A 16,690-nucleotide genomic window follows, 5' to 3' on the forward strand; every position below is an offset into this window, starting at 1 on the left:
TGCTTCAGCAAATGGTTATTCTTGAGTGGAAGTGGGAGAGGATCACTATGGACTTTGTGGTTGGACTTCCTCGGACTTTGAAGAAGTTTGATGCTATTTGGGTGATTGTGGATCGGCTGACCAAGTCTGCGCACTTCATTCCTATGTGTATTACTTATTCTTCAGAGTGGTTAGCAGAAATATATATCCGGGAGATTGTTCGACTGCATGGTTCCAGTTTCTATTATTTCAGATTGGGGTACTCAGTTTACTTCCCAGTTTTGGAAGTCTGTTCAGCAAGAGTTGGGCACTCAGGTGGAGTTGAGCACAGTTTTTCACCCTCAGACGAACGGGCAGTCCGAGCATACTATTCAGATATTGGAGGACATGTTGTGTGCTTATGTTATTGATTTCGGAGGTTCATGGGATAAGTTTCTACCGCTTGCAGAGTTTGCTTACAACAACAGCTACCGGTCGAGTATTCAGATGGCTCTATATGAGGCTTTTTATGGGAGGCAGTGTAGATCTCTAGTTGGTTGGCTCGAGCCCGGTGAGGCTAGGTTATTGGGGACAGATTTGGTTCAGTATGCCTTAGAGAAGGTGAAGGTGATTCAGGGTAGCGCACTCGCAACAGAAGAGTTATGCGGACCGGAAGGTTCGAAATGTGTCCTACATGGTTGGTGAGAAGGTTTTGCTGAAGGTTTCGCCCATGAAGGGTGTTATGAGATTTGGGAAGAAAGGAAAGTTGAGTCTGCAGTTCACTGGGCCTTTTGAGGTGCTTCGGAGGAGTGGGGAGGTGGCTTATGAGCTTGTTTTGCCACCTAGCATGTCGAGTGTGCATCCGGTATTTTATGTTTCTATGCTCCGGAAGTATATTGGGGATCCGTCTTATGTTTTGGACTTCAACATGGTTCGGTTAGATGATGATTTGACCTATGATGTGGAGCCAGTAGCAATTTTGGGTCGTCAGGTTCGAAAGTTGAGGTCAAAGGATATAGCTTCAATGAAAGTGCAGTGGAGATGTCGGCCCGTGGAGGAGGCTACCTGCGAGACCGAGCGGGAGATGCGGAGCAGATATCCTCACCTGTTTGAGGCTTCAGGTATGTTTCTTGACTCGTTCGAGGACGAACGTTTGTTTAAGTTGGGGAGGATGTGACGACCCGACCAGTCATCTCATGAGTTACTGCTCCGTTTTCCCATATTTTAGCTTCTTTACCCTTCGTTATCCGTGTTTTATGTGATCGGGTTGATTAGTTCGAGTTCGGAGAGGATTTGGTAAGAAATGAGACACTTAGTCTCTTTTAAGAAGGCTTAAGTTGAAAAAGTCAACCAGATGTTGACATATGTGTTAGAAGGATCGGAAGTGAGTTCCGATGGTTGGGTTAGCTTCGGGAGGTGATTTGTGACTTAGGAGCGTTATCGGAATTGGTTTTGGAGTTGTAGAGAAGATTTAGGCTTAAATTGGCGAAGTTGATATTTTGGCGGTTTCGGTTGATAAGCGAGATTTTGATATAGGGGTCAGAATAGAATTCCGAGAGTGGCAGTAGCTTCGTTGTGTCATTTGAGATGTGTGTGCAAAATTTTAGGTCATTCGGACGAGATTTGATAGACTTTTCGATCGAAAGCATAATTTAAGAGTTCTTGGAGTTCTTAGGCTTGAATCCCCTATTAAATTGGTAATTTGATGTTGTTGTGAGCGTCCCGATGTTTTGAACAAGTTTGAACGATGTCATAGGATGTGTTGGTACAATTGGTTTGAGGTTCTAGGAGTTCCGGGTAGGTACTGGGTAGGTTCCGAGATGTTTTAGGCCGAAAATCATAGCTGTAGCAGGTCCAGAAGGGTTGCAGGCCTCGGAACTCACCGCGCGGACCGCACAAAAAGGAGTGCAGCCGCGGTATGTGCGGCACAGACCGCACAAAATGAAGTGCGGCCGCGGTGGTTTTGTGCGGGCCGCGGTGGTTTTGTGCGGACCGCGGTGCTTTTGTGCGGACCGCGGTAGTTCTGTGCGGATCGCGGAGGCTGAGATCTGAGGGGTACTCTATAAATACGAAGTTTTGGGTTTTATTTAATATTTTGACCTAGAGAGCTTGGATTTTGGCGATTTTTCGAAGGTTTTTCAAGAAATTCATCGAGGTAAGTGATTCTAACTCAGATTTGGCTGGAGTACATGTATCTATCATTGAATTCATCATTTAATTCATGATTTGGGATGGAATTTGGAAAGAAAATTGTGAAACCTTTCAAAAATATATAATAATGATTTGAAGGACCAAATGGTATTGGAATTGGATAATTTTGGTATGGTTAGACTCGTGAGGGTATGAGGATTCTGAAAATATAAATTTTACCTGATTTCGAGACGTGGGCCCGGGGCTCGGGTTTTGCTAATTTCGGGATTTTTGATATTTTTCGAATGTTTTCGCTTGGGCTTTGTTCCCTTAGCATATTGTGACGTATTTGTTCTGATTTTGGATAGATTTGACGTGCGTGGAGGCCAATTCGAGGGGCAAAGGCGTCGCGAGCTAGAGAATTAGCCGGTTCGAGGTGAGTAATGATTGTAAATGATGTCCTGAGGGTTTGAAACCCCGGGTTGCACATCGTAGTGCTATATTGAGGTGAGACACGCGCTGAATGATGAGCATGTGGTCTTTTACTAGTGGAGATTGTGACTTGGTCCGTCCCGATTGATGATTTTACCGCGTATTTGACCAAAATTTATTTGTTATCATCACGATTTGAGCTAATTGCCATATTTGGGATTTGTGCCAACTATTTGAACCCTTCGGGGATTTTTATCACTATTTCCTCACTGCTTTGACTTATTATTTGAACTCACTCCTGTTGATGTCTACTGTTTTACAAACTCAGCCACTTTTACTCAAATTTGAAAACTTATATGATATTTCTAAATGATGCTTTGGGCTGAGAACTACTGTTTTACTAATGTCCGAGGGGCTTGTGATGATTTTCGGACTGAGTGAGGCCGAGGGCTATATATGAGGATATGTTGAGTGATGTGAGGCCGAGTGTCGAGTGATGTGAGGCCGAGTGCCCAGTGATGATGCCACGAGGTGACTTGATATAGCGCTTGGGCCGTAAGCGGCCCCTCCGGAGTCTGCACACCCACAGTGAGTGCGGGTACCCATTATGATCTGAGAGTGAGCCCGAGGGGCTGATACTGTTCTGAGCGATTGATACTGTGCCCGAGGGGCGGATTTCTACTTGTTATTTACCTGTTAATTTACTTGTTTTACTTGTTTTAAAAAGGGATATCATTTGATTTCTTCATTGATTTACTGCTTTAAGTGATTTTACTGCTTGATATGGAATTGCTTTGTGCCTTTACGTGTTTTCATACTTTCAACCATTATTTATAATTGTTACTCACTGAGTCAGATTACTCACATTACTCCTTGCACCATGTGTGCAGATTCAGGCATCGCAGAGTCCGCTTCTGAGTGTTGATTCTCCCAGTCCAGGCAGTGATTCGGAGACTACGAGATAGCTGTTGGCGTTCGCAGCCCCGTGCCTCTCTTATCTTATTATTTTCATGTTTGTTAGAACTATTGTATCAGATTTAGTATTCAGTAGACTTGTATCCGAATTTCTTAGTTGCTCATGACTTGTGACACCCCTGTTTGGGCTGTGTCGGAATGGTTCTTACTGAGGTTATCGTTAATTCCGCAAATTATGGATATTATATCATGCTTTAGAACTATTTATGATATTAACTGTTTAAAAGAGGTGTTCTGTTTGGTCTGGCTGGTCTTGTCTTCACGAGAGGTGCCATCACGACCGGGTTCGGGAATTGGGTTGTGACATGCATCTCCTGCTCTTCTGCTATTTGAGATATCAGCATCACTTGTTCTTCTAGAACATATGTAGTTATGTGCAATAATTGTTGATTGTCAATTTCCATTATTGCATTACCTTCTGGTTGTTGATTTTGTATTTCTGATATTTCAACAACAAATTTGGAACCTTTATAGTATGGATCATTTTTTAAAAGCATCATACACAAGGTGGGATCTTCATCTTTTATCATTTGTATTCCCTTAGCAGTACCTAGGTTGATGTTAAGCCATACTTTTGCTTCAAACTTGTTGTTGTCGAACTCTATAACTTGAAATTTTTTACTCATGAATTCTTCAAATGAAGTCCCATCATTTATAAGAAAAAGCTTTGTTTTATGATCTAAGTACTTGTAATATGCTGTCCATTTGCCATCGAATGCGTTAAGCAAGAAATTTGTATACATCCTGTATTTAATGAACCCAAATAATTAGATATTTAGAAGTAATATTATTTAAAAATATAACTCCAGTATAATAAGCTGAAATTATTTGAGATATTCATATTAATAAAGCAAATTCCAGCTTATTATTCTGGGGTTACTGCAGTCACACATACTTTCAGTAGAATATACTGGAAATGTCTAAGTTTTACATATTAAATTAACAAACGTCCAGTATTCTATACTGGTGTTTTGTTCTATAACATTTTTTTTTATAGTAGTTTGGATGAAAGATACTTCTAGTGTAATACATTGTAGCTTTTTGAATTTTGTAGATTAATACAAAAAGCTCCGGCGTATTATACTTGGTTTTGTTCATTTTTGGAATCAAGCATTGTAAAACCATTTTATGAGATTTTTCCAGTATAATAAGCTGGAAGTATCTCAACTTTAGATATTAATTTAGAAAGGTCCAGCAAATTATACTGGCGTTATGTTTTGCGGGATTTTATTTTATTTTTTGTGGTTTTGAACAATGTAGATTTTATTAGTTACGATCTAAATTACAGAAAAGAAGGTATATAATACAAATAAGCACAGATTAACGCATTGAGAAAATTAGACATTAACACAGATTAAAGCATTAAAAACAAACCAGAAAATTCGAAGAATCAAAATTTTTTACTGATACTTTGAATTTTCTGGTTTGAATTACAAAGAGAAGAATCATAGATTATCACAAATCAATTTGTGATTGTAGAAGAAATTCAAACTAGTTAAATTCAAATAATCAGACAAATAATTGAGAGAGCTTACTTGGATTTGCAGATTGACGTCGCAAGATTGTGCTAAAGAAGAATATGAGGTCAAGTCGCGTAAATTTAATAAACAAAGTAAGGGTATTTTAGTCAACAAATTATTACCGTGCTAACTTCGCGGCTAAGTATCGTTGACCTTTGATTTTGTAGCTAAATTTGATTGACCAGGCGTAAAACCGGCCATTTATAAATTTTTCGCAAATTATTTTCATTCACATATCTTGATCCAAAAATTATTGATTAAGGGCGAAAAGATCATATCATTCAGAGAAAAACTCATCCACATATAGTATTTACACAAAGCTGCAAAAATTTATCACATGATTAAGCAATAAATTAATATGAAAATCCATATTAATACCGTGATTAAGTGAAAAGTATATATTAAAAATGTGTGTTATACATTTATTTTTTTGGTGTAAACATCAAGTTCGAGTAAGTCTTTTTTCCGATATTTGGCTACAATGGATCAGCTCACTCCCAAGTTGGGTTTATTGATTAAACAAACTTTACCGTCTTTTTCATCCATGCGAATTTCCATGTGCTACCGAGTTTTGAAATCATACAGTGAACAGAGACTCATTGGTTAACAATCTGGATTATTTGAGAAAATTAAACTGTATATCTAGTTTCTAGGCAACAAAAGCCATGCACTAGAAAATTCTCAGACAGACTCCACATAGCTTCTTGGCAAACAATTATGTTCATTGAGATAGTACAATGATTGCTGACGAACAGGCAAAAAAAGTGTGAGCTCATAGTGAAATTCATCAGCCTTCTACACTTTGTTTCTCTCAGTTTCATCGGTTTCACCGTCGTCGTCGTCGTCATCATCTTCTTCTTCTTCATCCTCATACAAGTTGCTTCTGAACGAACTTAGTTCAGCCTTGGAATCATCTTCACTCAAAAAGTCCGATCCAAATTTGACGTCTCGATGCTTAACCAAAAGCCAGCGGAGCAAGCGGTCTTCTTTGTTCAGGTAATGCAGCTCATTGTTTAAACTGGGTGGTGTCATCACTGTCATTTGCACCAGTTTACCCTAAGAAACATGCAATATCCTTGAATTTATTAAGAATAATCAAACACTGAGGACAGGCACTCAAATGTAAAGTTTGACAAAAGAAAAATTAACTTCTTTCGTGAAAACGCAGGAGAAAGTCCAATCCTTAAGCTCTCAGAGGTGTATTGTCATTTGTGCATCACAGAAGAATGGTCATTGCAACAGTCCCTAAAGGGCTAAAACTAATTTGGAGTTTGGTTTATCAGGCACCAAAATAATGGAAAGCAGCAGAAGAAGAAATGAGGCTGGGGATAAATAGCTCTCAAACTGCTAAAAGGGAAGAACTCTTGAAAGTGCTGGACAGAAAATTGAAAATTGGAACGACTAAAGGTCAAAATTACAAGCATGAATGAAATGCTTATGAGGGTTTCAAGGATTTATCTATAAAAATGCTCGAGATTCAATTAAATGTTTACTAACCAACAAAACAAATGGCAGATTCTCCAATGGACTATAATTTTGTAGTAGTTTCTTTGAATTGATCTAGTATCTTGATTTTAAATCTTTTTGCCAGGTACCTTGATTTTAAATCTTGATCTGAAACTAGTTTTCATTTAGCAAGATTGCCTATGTTTTTTATTCTTGATACAGTGAATAATTTTATCAAATACAGCAAATAATTTTATCAACAATGGGAAAAGCTTCCGTATACAAGAGATAAATCAAAAACTTGAGAATCTATATCAGAACATGAATCTCGATGAAAGATACCCAGTCACATATACAAATACGAACCTCAAGGGTGCACCAACAAGCTATCAAGTCAAGAGGTTATTCCTCAAATGTACAAAATCATTTTTTTAGATTATATCATTTTCAATCCCCTAAATGTGCATGTGTAATATGTGAGACTGTGTTAATTTACATCTAAATGTACACAAATATTATTCTACGACATGCAGCCATTTGAAAATTTTATCTTTTCGCCATCAAAAAAATGCAGCCATCTGAAAAATTCTTTTTCTTTTTTGAGCAAGGGGAGGAGGATAGTGCAAAAAAAAAGAGTCTGGGAAGTTTGTCCACTGCGGAGTATGGGGATTAAAAGTAGGAATTTATCATATCTTTTATTAAACGGGCTTTTCCGATAAATGGCAGAATTTCATACATGGAAAAGGATAAGGTAAATATGGCAGTGATGATATGTCAATAGACTAATAGTTTTCTGCAGGGTTGTCCTTTGGGAATTTTGCAGGAAACCCCTTTGTTTTTCTGGGGACCCCACAGTTAAATGTTATGGGCCTTTCTGATAAATCATTTACCTATTAGGAAAAAAAGGGCTGATGTAACATTACTGAAAGGATAGGCAGAAAGGCATACCTGATAGTATCTTCCATCTAGTTTCTTAATGCCATAACCCAGTTGAACAGTTCCAAATGACTTTAAATCTGCAAGCACACCATTTCTTCGATAAACATGCTTCCCGACCTTTACAACAAGGTCCATCAGAGCCTCGTTCTTTACATGGGGTTTCAGCAAAAGCATACAGTCGTAAAGTGGCATTTTTTGTGTCCTCTTGATTCAACCAACTTCCTGAATCACAAAATTGAACTGCATCAGACCATGGAACATGCAAAGCTAAGAGTCTAAGACAAGATGCACACTGCAACATGCCAACAAGATGACTAACGCCAACTCAAGCAAGAAATCCATTAATGGAAAACATAGTCCGAAACTCTGTAACACGTCATAATATTTTCTTAAAAGCATAGGCAGAAACTTCATAACATGTTGTGATATTTTCTTAGTAGCACAACTGAAGTTGGAAACATTTTTTCAGATAAAGTAATATTTTATTGATATTCCAAGGATCCCCTTGGTATACAAATGGTTTACAAGACAAGATTCGTAAACATTTGAAGGAGAATAAAGAAGAATTCTCGTAAGAAATGTAAAAGCAGAACATAAAGGATGTTTCTTTCTTCTGTTAAACAACACAAGAAAATTCTAAACGTGACAAATCTGAATCATTTATGACACACACACCCGAGACAAAAAGAGTATGATAGATGCACAAGAGGGAAATATGAACAAAACATATAAAAAAGCAATAGATATCAACTTCCAATAAGGACCCATGAGAAATAACAGTTTGCACGTGCTCTGTATTTCCATATTTTATCTTTCAAGTCTCAATGTTTAAGAGGGTGTTTGGCTAAGCTTATAAGCTGGTCAAACTGGCTTATAAGCACTTTTTGGCTTATCTAATTAAAAGTGCTTATAAGTTAAGTGCTTATAAGCCAAAAACCATAAGTTGGTCTCCCCCAACTTATCAAATTTCAGCTTATAAGCACTTTAAGTTTGACCAAAATATTTACTATTTTATCCCTAAAATACTTCTTTTTAAAACAAAACTCTTCGTATACCCAGTTCTTCAGCTGCATATTATTAATTTCAGCACTTTTATCCAAACACATAACTGCTTATTTTTTAAATCAGTTTCAACACTTAAAAGTGCTTTTCAGTACCTAATGCTTATCAGCTACTCTAAATCATCTAAGCCAAACGGGCTCTAAAGATGGTCAAAAAATCTCACGCTCCCCCTAAGAAGTGATTGAAATTTTGTGGTTTGCATGAACTAAAGGGATGATTGGAGATGTTGATATAAGGAAAACTCAAACAAACTACACCCTTTGATCTTGCTTTGGGTTAGCTTAGGATGCACTTCCTAATAATGGGTCAAAAGATCCACGGCAATAACTTATGACATCTTCCTATTTCATTCTGCGTAGCTTTAAGAACTACCTTAAATAGAAGGTGACAGACTCCAAATGCACCAAAATACAAACACGGTTTTTTTATTTCACTTTTTGCTATAGTACAATCTCTATAATTTAATTTAGAATATATTTAAGCTCTTAAAAAATAAATAAGTCAAACTAGAGTGACCATCTCCTAATACCAGAGAATTATAAAAACCCAAGAACTTAGTGTTCTGCTGAGGCTCATCAGTAGCAAAGGTTGACATTGGAAACCTTGAAATCAAGGAAGAATGGTTCTTAGAATAGAAGCAATCCAATAAAAACACCAGCAGCCTAGATGTAACTCGATCTCTATTTCTATAGAATATTCAAAAGTAGCACCAAAAAGGACGCTAGCGCAGAGTACAATATGTAATTGAATAATTGAATGTTGTACCAGTTAGAACTAACTTCTTCCTTTCTTTTTTCTGAGAAGGTAAAAGACAGTTAGAACTAACTTTCTAACTTTGTTAAACTCTTTTTTTTTAACAAACTTTCTAACTTTGTCAAACTTTTGGAGCACCAAAGAAGTTCATGTAAGCATAAATGATTGGGTGCATTATGTGGAGCTATGTTTTAGTGTAGATTGTCCACTTGCTTGTATAGCACTTGTAAACTTAAGTTTTTCCTCCCCACCATCAAGAATATTTACCTTATCAAAATATAATATGGAATTGAATGGGGAGGCATGAAAATTAGCAGGTATAATATTTCTTTTTCTTTTTGATAAAGTAAATTTTTTATTGAAATCAAAAGCCACCGGCACTAAGATGGTGCTGAGCAATACAACTTCAAAGATTATAACAGCCATTCCTGCAAAGAGCTAACACATTCTATTAGTTTACCCTCATCAAACATATCAGTTAGATTATACCGTGAAGCTAAGTTACATAAGCATCTATACTTCAACATATCAATAGATATAGATTTGCTCTCAAACATATTTGTTTCTCTCCAAACTGTCCAAAAACCACAACATGGAGTTGATTTCCATATATTTATAGTAACATATTTAACCTTAATTATTTCCAAAATATACTATCACAACACATTGACAACTAGAAAGTAGACATTTGATCAACTTCATAAGTCGCAAGAGATGCCTTCACTTACCTAGCAAACCACTTTTAAAAAGTTTGTTTTTATGAAGTAACAAAATTCTATTGATGAAGGGTGCAAAAAAATACCTGTATACAATAAGAATACCAAAAAGTAGAAAACCTTACAAAAAGATATGATTTTCTACAAGTCACTCAATCTTCTATACAAATGAAAATTGTGCGGGTGCACCAAAAAGCGATAAGAGATAAGAGGCTACTCCTCAAGTATAAAAAATCATTTTCTACTCCTTCAAAAGCTCTCATATTTCTCTCCCTCCAAACCGTCCATATAAGTGCTAGAGCCACTAGTACTAAATGTATAAGTACTACTAGTACAGTATTCAAAGGAATTCCAATATATCTTCACATCAATCAATAAAAAGGAATCTAAACATGTGTCTTTGCCTGACAGCATATGGTACGAGCTAACTACTTTTTCTTCTCTCTGGTCAGAGTTATACTAAATGGATTGTGAGTCACTGAGTCTGGTTTTATCGCACTCCATCTCGCTTTTAAAATTATACTATGGCACTAAAAAAATTCAATTGAGGGAAAATTGGCACATCCAGTGTCTTTACAGTGTCCAATTAAAGGACTCTAGTATCTCATGACCAGGACAAAAGTTAAAAGTCTGAAAGAAAAAGAAAAAAAAAAGCTGAAAGACAATTGCCCCACAGATTGTTGTTGTTTTGTATTCCACGAATGTCGGTTTTGGACAAGAACAAGATAGGAAATTGACATTTATTCTAAATCAAAAAATGAATTCTTCCAGTACTGGTAATTTTTATTAGGCAGGGGAGGACATGAAGGACATGATTTAACATACACTTAAAGAAGAACCATGTAAAATATTGCTACCCCTTTCAAATGTAATCCAGTTCAAGGTATGCAACGAAAGCACAATCTATTAATGCGAGTATCGTTGGTCAAAAGGTTTAGATGAATAAGATTATAGAAATAACAATAGGAGTTAATGCTTAGGTCCATGATTTAATGGTTTTCTTTAGCAAATTATTTGCCCCACTACAAGGTTTACTAACAGGATAATGGCAAGACTCTCTGAAAATACAACAAAAAATTAAGAATTTTTGTTGTTAGAAATACCAAATAATTCCCTAATTCTCTCATCCTAGCTTTGAGGATTCACGTTAAATCTCCGGTAGAGATTCACTGAAACTCTACAAATTGACAACGACATGAACTGTGAATTCGTCCTTACTATAACTATTTATAAACCAACAAAGACACATTTTTATGAACAGTCATTTTAACAAAACATTCTTTCATGAAAAGCCGCATCATTTCAAGTGATACCTTTTTGAACATATCATTTCAAAAACATAGTTACATAGATCAGAAAAAAGGAACTTCTTCATACTGGCAGCTCACAGATACTAATTTTTAGCTGTCAGAAACTTCATATCATCGCTAATCGAACTATTTTAGCTTTAAATTCTAGCAATTTAAACCTCAGAATTTGCATTTACACAAGTGTTGGTTGCCTATATGTATTTCTACTAGAGTATAAGAGAGAATGATAACTGGAGTACCTGCAATGGAGGTCAGTGCGATTGCGAGATCGCCGGAGATTAACTCAGTCAGTTCAGTGAGTGGGTTTGAAGTCGGACTCAGGGGAGTTATTCGGCCTACTAGGTTTTTACTTCTCGTTCGGAAGTCGTATTGACCCTCAAACTTTTAGCGAAGATGCAATTTCGTCCTTCTAAATCTCAAATTGCGCCCGCAACATCCAATTGTTTTTTATGTTTATATTTGGATAAGTTAAAATAGTTTTGTTACTGCCCATGCCAAAAAGTACGTGCCCAAATGAATATAATTTGTGTTTAAATATTCGAAAATATGAATTTTGTATATTTATATGCTCACTTACTTTAATTATTTCTTATTGTTTCCATCGATAAATACTATTTTTATTTTATGTAACAAAGTTTGAGTTGTTACGGAGCTTAACAAAAAAAGAAATTTTTTTGACAATAGATATTTATGTGGTTAAAATATTCTTAAGAATAAAATGATAATTTTAGGTTAGCTATTTTCAAATTTAGAAAGTTGTCATTCTTTTTAAAATGAACTAAAAAAGAAATATTTATCACATAAAAATGGAACAAATGAAGTACTAGTAGTTAATGAGATGCTTACAGCGTTATTCAAAAATTTTGGGTTAAAGGATATCAAGTAATCGGTAAGCAAATAAATTTGAACAATGTCATAAGGATGATAACTATCTATCTATATCTATCTATATTATTATAAAAGCATGAATACAACGTCGGTTTACAAAAATAACCTTATAATATTAAGTATGATAACTCATAATAAAATGATATAACCGAAATTCTAGATATTAACCTTATAATCCTATTAGTTTTAGGACATAATACTACATGTTAATATTTAGGACTTTAAAATTAACTAATTTTTGGTTATTAAATCTTTCCTTATTGAACTAGGTAAGAATTCATAAATAAAAACATTAAATTTAACCTTGTATTGGAAGAACTTAAAGAGAGAATAGCCTAAATACGTATGGAAAGGCTTTGAAAAAATTTGGATTTAAAAAAATCGAAAGATTATAAACTCAAGAGTCCACTTTGACTCAACGTTTTAAAAACTAATAATAGTATATATATATATATATATTACCTTCTTTATTTATATTAGAAATTGAAGGAATGTTTTTTTTTTTTACTTTGAACAAAATACAGTTCCTTCATAAAAGTTGTAGTTGCATTTTATGTCGATTTTAATTAAAATTAGTTTTAAGATTATTTTATTTTATTTTTTGTTTGATCTTCATGATTTTTTCTATCTTTAATTATTTAAATATAATCAACATTTAACATTTACAAAAAAATTATTTACTTTTCATATCATAAATCAAACATGTTGTTTAATGCAAAATTTACCTGAGTTTTCAACATACCATATAATATTAAGTATAATAACTCATATTAAAAGGACATAACCGAAATTCTAGATACTACCCTCATAATCCTATCAGTTTTAGGACATAATACTACACGTTAGGAATTCTATTAGTATAATTACTTCCGGGCTATCTAATTCATATAAAATTGAACAAGTAAATGTCTTTAGTCATGTAATCCTATTACTTTTAGAATATACTTCTTAAAAATTCCTATTAATAATTTAATTTTAAAACGTATTATAATGTCCCATTACTAATTTAACTTGTGAATGTATTATATTGTCCAAATTTATTTAGAAAAAAGAGAGCCTATATTATTATAAAAGCATAAATACAATATTAATATACCAAAGTAGCCCTAAAATATTAAACGGAAGAACTCATAAGGAAAGGATATAACTGCAATAACTTATTTTTTGGACTACAATACCTTCTACACTAATTTTTAATATTTAAGATTTTAAAATTAATAAATTTTGGTCTATTAAATACTTACTAAAAATATGTAGGAAGGTTTAATAAAATTAATTTCATAAGAATCCTCCGTATTGGCAATACATTATCACTCCATAATATCCAATACCAAAAAAATAAAATTAATATTAAATGGACCGCATAAAGAGTCGAAACTGAGGGGGGGAAAATACTCCCACGCTAATATATTTTAATATTAGATTTGAACTATTTTCCTACTCAAATAATATATTTTTTTATTAATTTTTTGTGTAATATTTAAAAATTCCCAATTATTAAATAACAACTAAGAAAATATTTAAGAATATAAATGTGTGAGAAAGAAAAAAAAATCGTTGGTAAGAGTCAATACGACTAATGATTCTACAGACGTAATGATCTAAAAGTGAAATGTCATATCAATATTTTATTCTTTGAAAATAAAATTTATGGTGGATAAAATTATAATTAATATTAAATATTCAAAACAAGAGATGAACTAATATTAAGATCTGATCAGCATATAATAAATTTTTTTTTATGTTAAAACCAAATAATTAAATCTTTTAATTTTATTTAGCAAGAGAATCCAATTCAATTATTTTTTAAATTCATCATATGAGTAAAATTCTTATTCAAGTTAAAAAAAATCTTAGGGAACATAAATTTATTCCATAAAAAGAGCGTTAGAACACAAAGTAAAAATGTTAGTATATTATTAAGAATCAAAATGATATACAAGTGTCTGAAGAAGCACAGTCAAAGCTAAATCCTAAAAACGAACAAGCTTTCAAGACTATATTATAAAGAGTTGACTCTGCTATAACGAGACTATTCTTTGTAGATGCCTCCGGCGGAATCGAAATAATATTTCTATGTCATGCGTTACTTGCAAATATCATATCAAGAGGCATGAAGCTGTTAGCAATAATAGCAAGTGGTGTGCCAACAACTATTTTATTGTGGAACCACCCACTTTAGATTTGATATACCTCTTCAAACAACTTAAATAACCATCACAAATATATCAAAGCAGAGCAATGATGCTAAATTTATAAGGAAAGCAAAATTGATAATATGGGATGAAACACTTGTGGCCAAGTGTCAAACGATAGAAAAAAAATGCCCAGAGTTCTAGAGATATATTGGATATTAATGAACCGTTTGATCATCATTTAGATGATTATTGTATTATTATATATAAAATTTCTTTAATTAAATAAATTTTATTGTTCCTTCATATAAATAAATATTTAAATCATCACGTGTCATTATTAACGTGCAACGCACGTTGATAGATACTAGTACTATATTAAAAGCATGAAGGTCCTTAGCGAAATGCCGTTCGCCCTTTTTACCCTTTAAAAATCTATTTTACATTATATATATATAGGTTATAATTAGATTAATTATGCTAGTAACATTAGTTCATGGACACCATCAACATGTTAAGTTTGTTTGCTTAATATTTTATTTTATTTTATTTGCTATCATTTGAAATTCATTCTAGCTTTATTAACAGTTACGTCACACCATTTAATGCAACAATGTGTTAGATGTCTTGAGAGTAAAATTTGTTGACCAACTCAAATCCAGACGTCCGAAATAATATAACATATGCATCAAACTAACAATTAATTTGGTTATGATTTAGACAAGGTTAATCTGAAATTTGAACATGATTGTTGTGTTGAAATCATCCAAGGTAATGACAAATGTCAATAATTTCTTATGTAAAAATAGCACGGTATAGCCAGTTTTCGGACTGGTCTTTCAAAAATAGCCAGCGTTTACCAAGTCAATGAAAAATAGCCACTATTTTGTTGCAACAGAGACCGGTCCAGTAGAATATACTGGAGTTCGGTGCACCTGTATATGAACTCCAGCATATTATGCTGGACCGGTATACTTTGTTGGCTCCAGTATTATATACTAGAGACTGGAGCACTGGTGCTCCAAACTCCAGTATATTATGCTGGACCGATATACTTGCTGGAACTCCAGTATATTATGCTGGAGTTCTAGTTTACTTATGCTGGAACTCCATCATATTATGTTGCAGTTCCAGCATACTTATCCTGGAACTCCAGTATAATATGATGGAGTTTAAGTATACTTATGCTGGAACTCCAGCATAATATACTGGCGTATTTTCCGGGTTTTGAACAGTATTTTAGCCCAAATTTATCTTTACATGAAAAGTGGCTAAATTTCGATTACTTTTGAAATTGGGTTATTTTTGAACGACCAGTTATAAATCTGGCTATTTTTTAATTCCTCCCGTTTCTTATTCATCACGATTGATATCATAGGATGAGGTACTCGTTAATTTTAATGAACTAGTTACGATGAGCCCGGGCAAATAGTCAAAGTTGAAAGTCTTCTTTTCCTCCTCTACGTATTAATGAAGTATATATATTACATCTATTAGCTAAATATATAGTTGGGTATGTGACTATTTAAATTAATTCTTTTGAATAGCTTAAATGCTCATTAAATTCAAGCAAAGTTTAAAGAATTTGCTTCTTTCTTTTTCTAGACAAAAGCTAAATTTTCTTAAAATTTTAATTGACTCAAATGTTGCAGCTTTACGAATGAAAGCTCGCTATAATATAATCAAACCTTATCATAAACCTTATCGCTATAATTTTCTTAAACCTTATCGCTATATATATATATATATATATATATATATATATATATATATATATATATATATATATATATAATTTTGCTTTGGAGCTATTCTTATAAAGTTTTAGAGTTGAAAATTTTGATCTAAGGTCAAACTATATATTTTTACCTTTTTTTCTACATAAAGTTGATTAATGGTTTTTTATATTTTGTTTAGGTAAGGTTGTCGGGTTTGTAGCACTTTGACATTAGTTTTTTGTTTCTTTTTATGCCTTTTTTTTTATAACTAAACTTTCATGGATCCTTATTTTTAAAAATAAAAATAAAATAAGTTTATGTTGGATTTTTTACCATCTCATTCTCCTTTAATCCTGTATATTTTTGTATTTGACAGCGCTAATCAGCAAAGCAAAGTTGTAACCAAATTTATGTTTTCGATTTTTTTTTTGTTGGACAGATTTTGGCCATCTGATGTGGTTTCAAAAGAATCATATTTTTCTTTGGATAACTATTATCTTGTCAGAATTTTTCTTTACCGTTCTTCAATTTCTATGGCTTTATCTATCTTTTGTTTTGGGGTTTTATTTGTTTGCATGAATTTGGTTATTTTTCATGCCTTGGAATGTTATTTTAGTTATGAAACCTTTTAAAATCAATATTTTCATGCCTTGGAATGTTATTTTAGTTATGAAACCTTTTAAAATCGATATTTTCCTTGAAGAACTG

At 33.6% G+C, this 16,690-nt stretch overlaps 1 protein-coding gene across 2 annotated transcripts; it reads right to left on the reverse strand.

Moving 5' to 3' along the window:
* Positions 1 to 5,614: 5,614 nt before the first annotated feature.
* Positions 5,615 to 11,670, reverse strand: LOC104216145 (small ribosomal subunit protein bS6m-like). Of its 2 annotated transcripts, none has more exons than XM_009766144.2 (3): positions 11,481 to 11,670; positions 7,410 to 7,622; positions 5,615 to 6,071 (listed from the first exon to the last, which is right to left on the reverse strand). In XM_009766144.2, exons 2-3 carry the CDS (start codon positions 7,590 to 7,592, stop codon positions 5,811 to 5,813), a joined length of 444 nt encoding a protein of 147 aa, XP_009764446.1. In that variant the 5' UTR covers positions 7,593 to 7,622; positions 11,481 to 11,670; the 3' UTR covers positions 5,615 to 5,810. The 2 variants fall into 2 exon arrangements, with proteins under 2 accessions (XP_009764446.1, XP_009764448.1); XM_009766146.2 differs by having other exon boundaries at positions 7,410 to 7,618; positions 11,481 to 11,567.
* Positions 11,671 to 16,690: the final 5,020 nt, after the last annotated feature.

The sequence above is a fragment of the Nicotiana sylvestris genome, chromosome 5 (assembly GCF_000393655.2).
Source record: "Nicotiana sylvestris chromosome 5, ASM39365v2, whole genome shotgun sequence".
Lineage (NCBI taxonomy): Eukaryota > Viridiplantae > Streptophyta > Magnoliopsida > Solanales > Solanaceae > Nicotiana > Nicotiana sylvestris.